Source organism: Aegilops tauschii, chromosome 4 (assembly GCF_002575655.3).
Source record: "Aegilops tauschii subsp. strangulata cultivar AL8/78 chromosome 4, Aet v6.0, whole genome shotgun sequence".
Lineage (NCBI taxonomy): Eukaryota > Viridiplantae > Streptophyta > Magnoliopsida > Poales > Poaceae > Aegilops > Aegilops tauschii.
The window spans coordinates 298,592,730-298,606,612 of NC_053038.3; the positions used below are offsets into that span (position 1 = coordinate 298,592,730).

The 13,883-nt window shown below is 43.5% G+C and overlaps 1 protein-coding gene across 4 annotated transcripts; it reads right to left on the reverse strand.

Annotated features, from left to right (window-relative positions):
- Positions 1 to 3,052: 3,052 nt before the first annotated feature.
- Positions 3,053 to 13,657, reverse strand: LOC109733508 (uncharacterized). Of its 4 annotated transcripts, none has more exons than XM_073496622.1 (5): positions 10,718 to 11,925; positions 4,464 to 4,707; positions 3,942 to 3,976; positions 3,504 to 3,682; positions 3,053 to 3,422 (listed from the first exon to the last, which is right to left on the reverse strand). In XM_073496622.1, exon 1 carries the CDS (start codon positions 11,807 to 11,809, stop codon positions 10,823 to 10,825), a length of 987 nt encoding a protein of 328 aa, XP_073352723.1. In that variant the 5' UTR covers positions 11,810 to 11,925; the 3' UTR covers positions 3,053 to 3,422; positions 3,504 to 3,682; positions 3,942 to 3,976; positions 4,464 to 4,707; positions 10,718 to 10,822. The 4 variants fall into 4 exon arrangements, with proteins under 4 accessions (XP_073352723.1, XP_073352724.1, XP_073352721.1 ...); XM_073496623.1 differs by lacking the exon at positions 10,718 to 11,925 and having other exon boundaries at positions 4,464 to 4,588; positions 4,673 to 7,019; XM_073496620.1 differs by lacking the exons at positions 3,053 to 3,422; positions 3,504 to 3,682; positions 3,942 to 3,976 and adding an exon at positions 12,214 to 13,657 and having other exon boundaries at positions 4,576 to 4,707; positions 10,718 to 12,079.
- Positions 13,658 to 13,883: the final 226 nt, after the last annotated feature.

The following is a 13,883-nucleotide window of genomic DNA, read 5'->3' on the forward strand; positions in this document are numbered from 1 at the left end:
TCATATACTTTTGGCAACTTTTTATACTATTTTTGGGACTAAAATATTGATCCAGTGCCCAGTGTCAGTTCTTGTTTGTTGCATGTTTCTTGTTTCACAGAAAATCCATAACAAACGGAGTCCAAACGGGATAAAAACTGACGTAGATTTTTTTGGAATAAATGTGAATTTTGGGAAGTGGAATCAACGCGAGACGATGCCCGAGGGGGCCATGAGGCAGGGGGTGCCCCTGACCCTCATGGACACCCCGTAAGGCGGTTGTTGCCCTTCTTTCGCTGCAAGAAAACTAATATTCGGATAAAAATCGTGTTCAAATTTCAATCCAATCGGAGTTATGGATCTCCGGTTATAAAAGAAACGGTGAAAGGGCAGAATCTGAGAATGCAGAAACAGAGAGAGACAGAGATACAGATCCAATCTCGGATGGGCTCTCGCCCCTCCCAAGCCATGGAGACCAAGGACCAGAGGGGAAACCCTTCTCCCATCTAGGGAGAAGGTCAAGTAAGAAGAAGAAGAAGGGGGGCTCTCTCCCCTCTCTCCCGGTGACGCCGGAACGCTGCCGGGGCCATCATCATCACCGCAATCTACACCAACAACTTCACCGCCCTCATCACCAAATCTTCCCCCTCTATGCAGCGGTGTAACCCCTCTTTTACCCTCTGTAATCTCTACTTAAACATGGTGCTCAACGCTATATATTATTTCCCAATGATGTATGGCTATCCTATGATGTTTGAGTAGATCCGTTTTGTCCTATGGGTTAATCGATGATCGTGATTGGTTTGAGTTGCATGTTTTATTATTGGTGTTGTCCTATGGTGCTCTCCGTGTCGCGCAAGCGTGAGGGATTCCCGCTGTAGGATGTTGCAATACGTTCATGGTTTGCTTATTGTCTGTGTTGCGTGAGTGACGGAAACACAAACACCGATAAGTGGGTCATGGCGTATGGGATAAAGGGGACTTGATGCTTTAATGCTATGGTTGGGTTTTACCTTAATGATCTTTAGTAGTTGCGGATGCTTGCTAGAGTTCCAATCATAAGTGCATATGATCCAAGAAGAGAAAGTATGTTAGCTTATGCCTCTCCCTCAAATAAAATTGTAATAATGATTACCGGTCTAGTTATCGATTGCCTAGGGACAAATAACTTTATCATGAAAGAAAGCTCTCTACTAAAACTAACTTAGTTGTGTCTTTATCTAAACAGCCTCTACTTTTTATTTACGCGCTCTTTATTATCTTGCAAACTTATCCAACAACACCTACAAAATACTTCTAGTTTCATACTTGTTCTAGGTAAAGCGAACGTTAAGCGTGCGTAGAGTTGTATCGGTGGTCGATAGAACTTGAGGGAATATTTGTTCTACCTTTAGCTCCTCGTTGGGTTCGACACTCTTACTTATCGAAAGAGGCTACAATTGATCCCCTATACTTGTGGGCTATCAAGCACCGACAGCGCTTCGCTAAGCATCACCGGGACGATGCGGTGGAACTACGGAGTAACAGGAGAGAGAGGGGCGCCAAGGGCTTGGTGTGTACTCTTGGGTGACCCTCCCCTCTATATACAGTAGGAGGGGCGTGGCAAACAGCCCCTCCAAGACCTATGGCACAACTAAGGGGGAGAAGACTTGGACTCCATGTCCAATCCTATTCCTACTAGGACTCCTTCCTTTTTGCCTTCCCTAGCCACATGGGCTCTTGAGGACTTGGTGCGCCTAGCCCAATAAGGCCAGGGCACCTCCCCGCAGCCCATGCTAGCCTTTGGGTCGTGGTGGACGCACTTGTGGACTTCTGGACCCCTCCGGAATCCTTCGGAACCTTCTGAAAGCTTCCCAGTCACTACTGTAGGATGCTTCTAACGCGACACTACGATCAGAGGCCCTTTGACAAAACTGTGTGCGATGCATTAATCACAAACGGTGATGTAAAATAACCATCAAAAAAGATGCAAAACGTTTGCGATGGCGGAGCCATCAAACACGGTTCGCATTTTTGTTGCATGTGCGATGCAGGGCATACGGTTCAGTTCAATTAACTGTTTGTGATGAGGAAGAAGAACAGAAATGGGCAGCCAGATGAAGGCGTGTGCAATATACAACATATAGTTCACTCCGATGAACTATTTGTGATGAGGCGGAACATCAAAAATGGGTAGCCAGATGAAGGTGAGTGTAATATACGGCATACAGTTCACTCGGATGAATTGTTTGCATTGAACCAAGAGAATAGAAACGGTTCAACTTAACAAGATATGTGTGATACACGACAAATAGGTCTGTAATCGGAAATGTGTGGGAAGACCGATAAAAACACAGACGATTCCTATTAACAAGCCATGTGTGTTGTGAGCAAACGATTGCTAGTATACAATTGTCAATGATCGATGAAATCATCACTGGTACACGTCGGTGCTATACAAATGATTTTTAACCCCTTTCCGCGACGACATTTGGAACCGTTGCCAAGTGAGTGTGGGCAATAGGGGGGTCCTTCCCACACGACCCTGAAATCGTCGGGGATAGGCCCTCCGGGGACACAGGCTGGGGCCGTGTGCGATCGGGCGAGGCATCAAAACCCTATCATTTCCGTAGATATGTACTTCCCACACGGCAAGCCGAGAAAAACATTTCCATAGGTATGTACATCTCACACGGTGATTCCGAGAAAAAAATTTCCATTCGTATGTATATTACACACAGTCAATCCAAGGAATACGTTTCCGTTCTTATGTATATCCCACACGGTCAATCCAGGGAAAACGTTTCCGTTCGTATGTACATCCCACACAGTTTTATGTATGCGCTCGTGTGTGAAAGGTGTAACTATCACACACGCTCTGCCTCGGTTAACTGTTTGCTTTCATTAACTACATCACACACGATTTCATGTAGAAAATTGTGTGGCATTGGGCTATCCATCACAAGCGCTTTTACTGCCAGAAGCATTTGCAAAGTTCCATAACCGTCTGTTCTCTTTTTATTTTTGTCTGTAATTTATTATTCGAATTGGAAATTTTGAAATATGAAACGTGCAATTCAAATTCTCAGCACAATGGTTCAACAACGAATCCATAAATAAAATTGCCAGTACAATATGTTCAGTTATTACAGGATTAGGCAGCAATTAACTATGATGAACCACAATATTTAAAGGCGGTAAAGGTGAAGAGACAAGTGTAAATCATTTTGACTGCCGGCGGTGTTGAAGAAGCGGAATGCCCATAATGTGCCTTCCTGCATGCCATAGGCACAAACCACTTTTGTCCAACCCCTTGTGACGATCGCCCGCCCATCCTTCACCGCCTTCAGGAAGACTTCTAGAGCATTATCATGGTAGCATGAATTATATACTTTAACCTTAGTTTCCTCCACTCCGGTCATGTAGTTTGCAAGGTAATCATCGATAAATAGCTTCGGAAACCACTGAAAAGAGAAAAATATCAGATATTGAGGTCTAATAGAGTAACTTGTTGTGGGCAGGGGAAAAGGCAACACATTACTTACCATCCTAAAGTTCACTGTTGTCTTCGACAAAGTGTAAACAAAGAGCTTAATTCCAATCACCCGTTTCTTTCGCTTAACAATCTTTCTTAGTTTCCTCACTTGACACTTGTTCATGAATATCTTATTGCCCCATACGCAAAAGGGATCAACTCGTGGATCAGTACTGCTCATATATGTACCTACAAGCAACCAGTAAATGTTAGAAGCTAAACCGAGATTGCACAAATGATGTAAAATACAACTACCTATGTTCCAATGTACAAGTATTTTTTTTTAGATTTCAATATGAACTACATACGGATGTATATAGAATTATAGATATAGTTTAGATTAGAATCTAGATTCACTCATTTTGCTCCTTGTGTAGTCTATATTGGAATCTCTAAAAATACTTATATTTAGGAATAGATGGTGTATAAGACATGGAATGCAACTAACCTCGACGGCAAACAACAACATCGCCCATTGTAGCCCTGTGTAAGTACATGGAAAGCCAATGTTAACTACAACAGGGTTAACATCCACCAAAAATAGTAAATGGTAATAAAACGGCAGCATCTGTAGTGATATCTTCATTTCGGAAGAGTAGCACGGTAGCAAAGGGACGGATTAAAAAATGGATACAACTGTTAATTGCAACAGGCTTAACAACATCCTAATTCATGTTTTGTAAGTTTGTAGTCATTGAAATACATCTCTTTAAAAATGGATACAACTGTTAATTGCAACAGGCTTAATGGCCATTGAAACCGATACTGACAAAAATGCAATTGGCAGAGTTAAACATCACAAGGCAGGTGCTGCAAGAGCAGATAATGGCCCAGTTGTCTATAAAAAGGTAGGAAAAATAGCTAAAACGTGTTAGGCATGTTTACTACCACATGCTTAATACATCGACCTTACAAAACATAGCCATTAATTGCAACTGGTATTGGTAAGATTGAACTGGTGGGTACATACTTGGTAAGTCCTGAGGTAGTTGCTGGGGCACTTCATCTTGGCCAGAGCCCACCCAAAGTCAGCGGCGGCAGAGGCGAGCTGTTCCTCCGGGTCGAAGCGTGGATCAGTGCCACTGACATGTGTACCTCCAGGCAACCAGTAAATGGTAGAAGTTAAATTGCAATTGCACAAATTATGTGAAATACTGTAAGAGATGGGATGCAGCTCACCTCGACGGCAAACAAAAGCATCGGCCGTTATGACCCTGCGTAAGTACATGGACAGGCATGTTAAGTACAATAGGGTTAGCATCCACTAAAAGTAGCAAATGGGCAGCATCTCTAGTGATATCCTGAGTCATGTATTCTAAGTTTGTTGCTGGTATTGGTGAAATTGAGCTAGACACGGTAATATTTGAACATCACACAGTGTGCAGTACTGAAATAAACAAGGCACGCACATGCTTAATACATCAACTGTACAAATCATAGCCGTTGCAAGTGGTATTGGTAAGATTTAGTTGGTCAGATCTTACATGTTAAGTCCTGGGGGTAGTCGCTGGGGAACTTCATCTGGGCCAGCGCCTGCACCATGTCATCGGCGGCGGCGGAGGAGAGGTGTTCCTCCGGGTCAACATGCACAGCGGCCATCGCGCCATGGACCGCCATAAGCTCCTGGTGGGGGGGGTTTGAGGCATGACGATGTTTCGCAGGCGCCATTTAAGCAATCAGGCCAGGGACGTGATAGAGATCGGCGGGTTACCTGACTGGATCCGAACAGAACATAGATGTGGTTGAAGCTGTGGTTGCGGCGGCGGTGGTTTGAGATGCCGGTAGGGGGAGGCTCGAGGGAGGGGGGATACTGAGGGGAAGGGGATGTGGTTGGAGGAATAAATTCTGAAATCGCGCGCCTAATGAAAATTTCGGTGCGAAACTTGAGACTTGGACGGGGAAAACACACAACACAGACAAAGCGCGTAAAATACTCGTGTGCGAGAAAAAAGAAAGTTGGCAGATCCCGTCTTAAAAAAAATGTACACGTGTACTTGATTTTTTCGGTCAATGGTACGCCTGGTTTATTAGGAAACATCGCACATGTAATTGACTTATGGGTCACTAATGCAAAAAAACGCAGACGGGTACGGCATAGAAACCGTGTGTTTTTGTGATTTTCTAATGATTAACGCAAAAAAACGCACACGGGCACACATGCTAATCAACGCTCAAAGCCCTCAAAGGATGCTCTTACCGACATTGTACATTAATACTAAAAACTTAAAGTACTACTTGCTCCAATACTACAAACTTAAACTACTTCTCACATGCTGCCATCGGCGTATGCTGGCCAGACGACGGCGTTCTCCTTCCCGGCCTTGTAGGCGGCAGCCCACCGTGCTTCGATCTCTGCCAAGCTCTCCTCACCACGGCGTGCGGCGTCTTTTTTCTTGCAGCGGCGGGACTCTCTTTTCCTGACTGCTTTCTGCCTTTTCCGCTCCTTCTGTGCGACTTTGGCCGCCTCTAGATCCACCACCCATTCGGCCATGGCAGCCTCAAAGTCCGCCCATGTAACTGTCTGGCTGCCGGCGGCGATGAACTCAGCGCGGCGAGATGCCATCGCTTCCTTACCATGTGTGCGGTCACGAGCGTCGGGGAACGCGGCGTGGCGGGATGCCATCGCTTCCTTACCAGTTACTATGCGCCGCGGTGCCATGGACGACGCCTGGAGAGAGCTCTGGGACGGAGGGGGCGGGCAGCTTTACAGTGCGGTGGTATTCAAGAGCTCAACAACAAACGACAACAGAAATTTGGCTTCCCTTACAATTTTGCTCATTCATTAGCGCACACGATTCATCTCCGTCGCTTCCGGAAACAGTGTGCGCTGAGCCTATTGTGTGTTGCATTATGATTGGCCGGAACCCTAGCCACGCGGATCGCGCGTGTGCACCGTAGGATGGGCCGTGATCGAACGACAATCCACGTCCCTCACATCACACCGTGCACCTGTAGCTGGATTGGATTTATATGCGCTAAATGCCTAGAAAATGCACATAATCCCCTAAATATGGTAAATGAGGCCAAAAAAATGCCAAATTTGAACACGTTGATTTGCAGGGTGTATGTTTGTCGTAGAAAAAACTCCATGGCAAAGAACGAAGAAAATTTGGATTCCCCGTCAATCTTGGGGATTTCCCTCTCGAAAGCATGGAACTTCCTCGGTGATGGTTCGATTTATGAAGGGCGTGCATGACAACATAAGTCAAACCTTCTAAATTTTTTACCAGGGCATGGTGAGGTCATACGATGGCACCATGCCAGGCGTCATGTTTTTAAGCATTTATTTCATTTTTTCTATAGTTCAAAAACCCAACAAACAAACATTTGTGGTTGACTATTGCCACATATTTCATCGAAATATTTGTCCATTCCTCGTAAAATGGATGAGAATTTACTAAATGGCACGAGCATGGTTTTCTAGGCCGTTCTTGTAGACCCTTTCATGCACCAATTGTTTTAACTTGAATTATGCACATTAATACCTAGGAAATGTACATAATCCCCTAAATATGGCAAATGAACCAGGAAAAGTGCCAAATTTGAACACGGTGATTTGTAGGTTGTATCTTCGTAGAAAAAAAACTCATGGACAAAGGAAATTTGACCCCCCTTCAATCTTGGTGATTTCCCCCTCGAAACCATGAAACTTCCTCGGTGGTGGTTCGATTTATGAAAGGCGCGCATCACGAGATAAGGAAAACATTCTCCAAATTTTACGAGGGCATGATGAGGCCGTACCATGGCACCACGTCAGGCGTCATGTTTTTCAACCATGTGTCTCATTTTTTGTATAGTTGTTAACCAAGTGAACAACGCGTTTATTGTTGACTATTGCCACACATTTCCTTGAAATATCTGTCCATTCCTTGTAACAGGCATGAGAATGTAGTAAATAACACGAGCATAGTTTGCCAGACCATTCTTGTGCACCTTTTCATGCACCGATTGTTCGAATTTGAATTATGTCCATTAATGCCTAGAAAATGCACATAATCCCCTAAATATGATAAATGAGCCCGGAAAAATGTCAAATTTAAACATGTTGCATTTGAGGCGGTATGTTGATCGTTGGAAAAAAACTGAATGACAAACTAGGACAGAAATTTGGATTCCCCTTCAATCTTGGGGATTTCCCTCTCGAAAGCATGGAACTTCCTCGGTGATGGTTCAATTTATGAAGGGCGTGCATGACGACATAAGCCAAACCTTCTCAAATTTTTACCAAGGCATGGTGAGGTCATACCATGGCACCATGCCAGGTGTCATGTTTTTAAGCATTTATTTCATTTTTTCTATAGTTGAAAACCCAACAAACAAACATTTGTGGTTGACTATTGCCACATATTTCATCGAAATATGTGTCCATTATTCTTTGTGAAAGGCATGAGAATTTACTAAATGGCACGAGCATGATTTTCTAGGCCGTTCTTGTGGACCCTTTCATGCACCGATTGTTTGAACTTGAATTATGTGCATTAATGCCTGGGAAATGCACATAATCCCCTAAATATGTCAAATGAACCCGGAAAAGTGCCAAATTTGAACACGGTGATTTGCAGGTTGTATGTTCATCATAGAAAAACAACTCATGGACAATCATGGACAAAGGACAAAGGAAATTTGGATCCCCCTTCAATCTTGTGATTTCCCCCTCGAAACCATGAAACTTCCTCGGTGATGGTTCATTTTATGAAAGGTGTGCATGACGACATTTTTATCAGGGCACGGTGAGGTCATATCATGGCACCACACCAGGCGTCATGTCTTCCAAGCATGTATTTCATTTTTGTATAGTTGTTAACCCAGTAAACAACGCATTCATGGTTGACTATTGCCACACATTTCCTTGAAATATCTGCCCATTCCTTGTAAAAGACATGAGAATGTACTAAATAGCATGAACATGGTTTTCCAGACCGTTCTTGTGCACCTTTTCATGCACCGATTTTTCGAATTTGAATTATGTGCATAATTAATGCCTAGAAAATGCACATAATCCCCTAAATATGGTAAATGAGTTAGGAAAAATGTAAAATTTGAACACGTTGCATTTGAGGCGGTATGTTGATCGTTGGAAAAAAACTGAATGACAAACTAAAACGGAAATTTGGATTCCCCTTCAATCTTGATGATTTCCCTTTTAAAAGCATTGAACTTCCTCGAAGATGGTTCGATTTATGAAGGGCGTGCATGACGACATAAATCAAACCTTCTCAGCTTTTAACCAGGGCACGGTAAGGCCATACCATGGCATCATGCCAGCCGTCATGTTTTTCAAGCATATATTTCATTGTTCTATAGTTGATAACCCAGTAAATTACGCGTTCGTGATTGACCATTGCCACGCATTCCATTGAAATCTCTGCCCATTCCTTGTAAAAGGCTTGAGAAACTACTAAATACCACGAGTATGGTTTTTCCAGACCATTCTTGTGCACCCTTTCATGCACCGATTGTTTGAATTTGAATTACGTGCATTAATGCCTACAAAATGCACATAATCCCCTAAATATTGTAAATGAACCCGGAAAAGTGTCAAATTTGAACAAGGTGATTAGCAGGATTTATGTTCATCGTAGAAAAAAATCATGGATGAAGGACAAAGGAAATTTGGATTCCCATTCAATCTCGGTGATTTACTATCGCACACGATTCATCTCCGTTGCCTCTGCAAACTGTGTGTGTTCACTCACACATGCAAAAGGTAAAAGAAAACCCTCGCCCACTTCGTCCCCACTCACTTGCCGTGGACTCCTCCGCAACTCTGCACCCTAAGCTCGACGGTTGTTTGCGGCGGGCGTATATCGCGCTCCAAACGGCACCGGATTTCGCCCCTACCGCTTTCCACCGCCTATCTACACCGACATTCTAGACTCTGGTCGACTGGGGTTTTCTGTGGGATTGGGCCAGGGATTTTTCTCATGGAGAAGGTAATCAACTAATTAGAAAAATATTCACTCATCTCTTATCGCAATCCGTCCATCGCTGTTAATCAACCGGCGAAAATCGCCGTGGAATCATTTTTGTTCTAGCTGATTCGTGGGTGTTCATTCATGTGTCCACAGTGCAAGCACAAATCGGGCAACTATGGTGAAACGAAGTTCTATCTCACCATTCTGGATGACTTCAGGGAGCGCTCGATATGTTCAATCTCAACCTACCACGCTCGGCATGGCCTAAATTTGTGAACATCTACCTTCTGTTGCTACATTATCTATATATTTGCATCAAATCTTTGATACATTATCTATTTTAATTCTATATTTTTGTACTTTGCTTTCATTTATATATATGGATCTGTTCTATCAGTTACTCCCATATTTGCATCTTGCTCTGTTAGTTCAATATATGTAATTTACGATCTTAATTTTCATTTCAAGAAATATATCCCTTGCTGATTGCGCCAAAGGGTTCCTAGAGAGAGGATGATCCCAAAAAAACTTATTACCCAGAACATAACGTTATGGTTGAAGCACTTATTGAATTTGAAGGAAGTAATGATAATATTTTATCGATCTCACCAAAGAAACATACCACCGATCCCGAGAACATGGTATACACCTGGCTCGACCCATTATTAGTTTTTTTGTTTGTCTCCCCAAAGGAACATACCACTGATCCAGAGAACATGGTATACACCTGGTTCGACAATTACATTTTTTATTATTAATTACTGCCCAAGCTAACTCGATTTCACATGCCACCGATCCAGGAAACATGACATGCTACTGTAGGTAGTAAGACTTATTTATTCATTATTACTTATCTTAAATGAACAACGCATAAGCACAAAACAGGAATCATCACTTCTCCATGTCTGGTTCACATGCTACCGATCCAGGGAACATAGCATACTAGTCCATAGTGGTAAAGTGATTGCTCTCAATGGGAACACAATAGGCACAAACTCAGCATCTAACACTTAATGATCTAAGTGTATCAAGGTAAAAGCAGAAAATGATTAAGTTTACTAGTGCACTAGGGATTTGAGCACTCAAAACTAATAGCTTTCACTACTTTCAGCAAAGCAAACAGGGTGTAGATCACTAGTTTACAAGGCATTCAACAATCAGTTCGCATATTCTCATCAAGCACCATATGTCAAAGGTGAAATTCAGTGGGAAAACATTTAAGAAATGACTCAAGCAACCCAAATAGCAAATGATTTCAGCATGTATCAGTGTATGATGGTATTCAGATTGGGGTCATGAAACAGCTCACCGGGCTTATATGATGTAGGTCTCGCACTGCAGCTCTTCTCCTTTTGCTTCCACTTGCAAGCTCCAGCTTCTCTCTTCCATATGTGTGGCCCATTGCTTCTCCTCATCACCATGCTCTGAGTCCATCGGGGTCCCAAGGAATGTCACCTCGAACCTGGTCAGCATGTATTAATTCGTGCACAAGCAAAAACCTGAAAAAACACTCCACAAAAGGGACAATGCAAGCGGTAGGGATAATACCCTCCAAGTCATCAATCGAGTATCCAATTACATAAGCATAGCTATAAAGCACATGTTTAGGAAGGTAGAATTCAGTAAGCTCAATACTACCATGAGGATGATATTTACCATTAAGCATAGGTCTAGCATGAGGAAAATAATGGTCTTCACGGCAAATGTGAGCAATGCCACTAATAGGGTGTGTATGATCATGTCCAAGCAAATAATTTTTCAAGTCTAGCTTAATTGATGGTATGACGCAATGCAAAGTAGCAGCAAAGATCTCATAAGGAAGCATGTCATCAAGAGGGTTAGATAAACCTGCTAGATCAAGCTCTTGTACGACGATAGGAAAATGAATTTCTGGTTCTTCAAGTTCAACTACAGCAGCTTCTTGTACTTCTTCAGGAGAGATAGAGATTGTGTCTTCGACTTGATCGCTTGGGTAGTCGATTTCTTGGTCATCTTGTTCCTTGTCTTCTAGTTCATCTTCAATCTGAAGTAGCTCTTCATCTGGGCTCTTGCTATCTTGCTCAGCTTGATGTGACGGTGTTGGAACCTCACACGCCTGGGATATCCCAGAAACACTCAGCTCAAGGAGGGATGAGATAGTGCACCCAGCGTTGATATTCTTCTCAATTTTTCTTACTTCTTCCACTAGCTCTTTTCCACTCTTGATCTTCTTCATTTCCTCTAGTATCACCGGCCTAATTGGATCATCTCCAGCACTCCAAGTGAACTCGAGACTAAGCAATGTAAGCTTGTCTATATCATCAAAGTCATCTTGTGTGGGCACTTGTGCATGAGATTGCTCAACAGGTGCTGGAGTTGTTGGTTGACCAAGTGGAGGACCATTTAACTCCATTGGAAACATCTCCTGGTGCTGAGGTATATGAGTAGAAGGTGAATAAAATTATTGTGGTGCATAGTTGTTGCTCTCCTCATTGTACCTAAATCCCTTCATATGATTACTAGAACCAAACTGTGAGATCTCAGGGTTGTTGCTCCTATATGACATATTCTGGTTTTTAGGCCACCCATATGAGTAATTGTTTTGGTATGAGCTAGGTTGTGGGGCGAAGCTCATGCCATAACAATCAGGAGGGTGAGAGTAGCCATGCTGACATTTAGCGGGTGAATGGCCCTGAAATCCACAAATATGGCATGTAGGAGCAACATAAGGATGACCTCTAGAATAAGGATCATAAGAGCTAGGCCTATCCTCAAAAACTACTTCTCGCTGCCGAGCTGAATCATCTAATCGATGGGAAATCTTACTTATCAGTTCTTGAATACTTTCCGTGCTGTTTGTAGTGTTGCTCGCATAAGCATGATGATCTGAGTAGAATGCCATTTCCAAGAAGAAAATTCAACCTACAAATGAACAAGAAAAGAAAGAGAAGATAACTAGAACAGTGGTTAGGGGTAAGAGATATATCACAAATATATGGCACCAGATAGAAACAGAAGCAAAACCTAGTCTATAGCCTAACACGATCGCACGACGCTAGTCCCCGGAAACGGCGCCAAAATGATCAATTGTAAGTGTAGTGGGGTTTTTACGCCCAAAACTACGAGTGTCGTGTTCTCCTCGGGGACTAGGCAAGTTAATGATCGTGCTCGGCTAAAGCTAGGTAACACGATATTGGATGATGATTACAGGAAAGTAATCCTAAAACTAAGAAGGGTCATCGACAAAGCAAATAGCAAACAGAATAGAGAGATTAAGAAGTGATTCACATCACAAGCACATATATATCACAAGTACGTAGGAAGAATGTAGGAACTAGAAATAACAGATGTATCATAGTACTGAACATGCAAAAGTAGTATGGTACTGGGACATATAAGTTTCACACCACCTACATATATGTCACGGCTACTTGAGCAACACAGGAACTACAAATTGAACGAACACGAATATACAACAAGTGCAGTACACAAGTGACAAATTTAACTAATTATCACACACAAGAACAGAGGGTCGCATGCCACAATACAGTTCACAGATCACCAATTTAGCACTACATAAGAAGTCTGAAACTGAACAACAGTAGGTTACTAACACTTAACAAATCTGAACATTACATAGTACTGATCATTACTCTACTCAAGATTACAGAAATTTGAGAGAGAGAGAGAGAGAGAGAGCGAGAGAAACAACATAAAGATTGAGAAAGGAGCAGCAGCAAGTGAGGCATAGGGAGAAGAGAAACAGCAGCGCTAGGAGAGGGAGAGAGATTCAGCAGCAGGGGGTTAGAGACAGAAGAAGCAGCAGCTGGGGCATGAAAGAAGGAGCAGCAGCAGGGGCATCATGGAGAGAGAAGCAGGAGAGAGGGTTGAGGGCGAGCAGCAGCAGGTTGAAGAGGGAGGAGCAACATCGTGATGAGGGGAGGAGCAGCAGCGGTAGGAGTTCAGGGAAAAAGACAGCAGCAAGAGGAGGAGTAGAAGGGCAGCAGGGACATGGGGGAAGAAGGCAGCACGGGCGTCGGGCGCGCGATGGATCAGACACCGCCGGCCCTCTGTCTGGTGGGTTGCGTGAGGTGGATGTGGTGCAGATGGATGGATGGGTGGCGGAGAAGAATGGCGATGCTGGTTGTGGTGGAGTGGTGGAGCTGGTGGCGCTGATGGTCGGGTGGCGCGCCGCCACGCCGGCCTGGCCGTGGCGGCGGCCGGAGGTGGAGAAGGAGGGGTGAGGGAGAGAGAGAGATGTGCCAGGCCCAAAGGGGATCGGGGCTGCTGCTAGGGATTTTGACCCCTCCTTTAGTCTGCCACTTTTCTGATTTGGCCCTTCTCCTTTCCTTCTTTCTTCCAAAGTCAATCCCCTCCATCTTTAGTTTTGGCCCCCGGTTTCTTCTTTCCTTCATGCTCAGGTCCCTTTCTTCACTTCTTTCCTGCCCTTCTCTCTTCTCAATAACCAATTCGTCAGAATCTTGAAGAATATAGTG

Bases quoted from the DNA above. Each gene is read 5' to 3' on its own strand.
- LOC109733508 (XM_073496622.1), bottom strand. From the start codon at position 11,809: ATGTTTCCAATGGAGTTAAATGGTCCTCCACTTGGTCAACCAACAACT.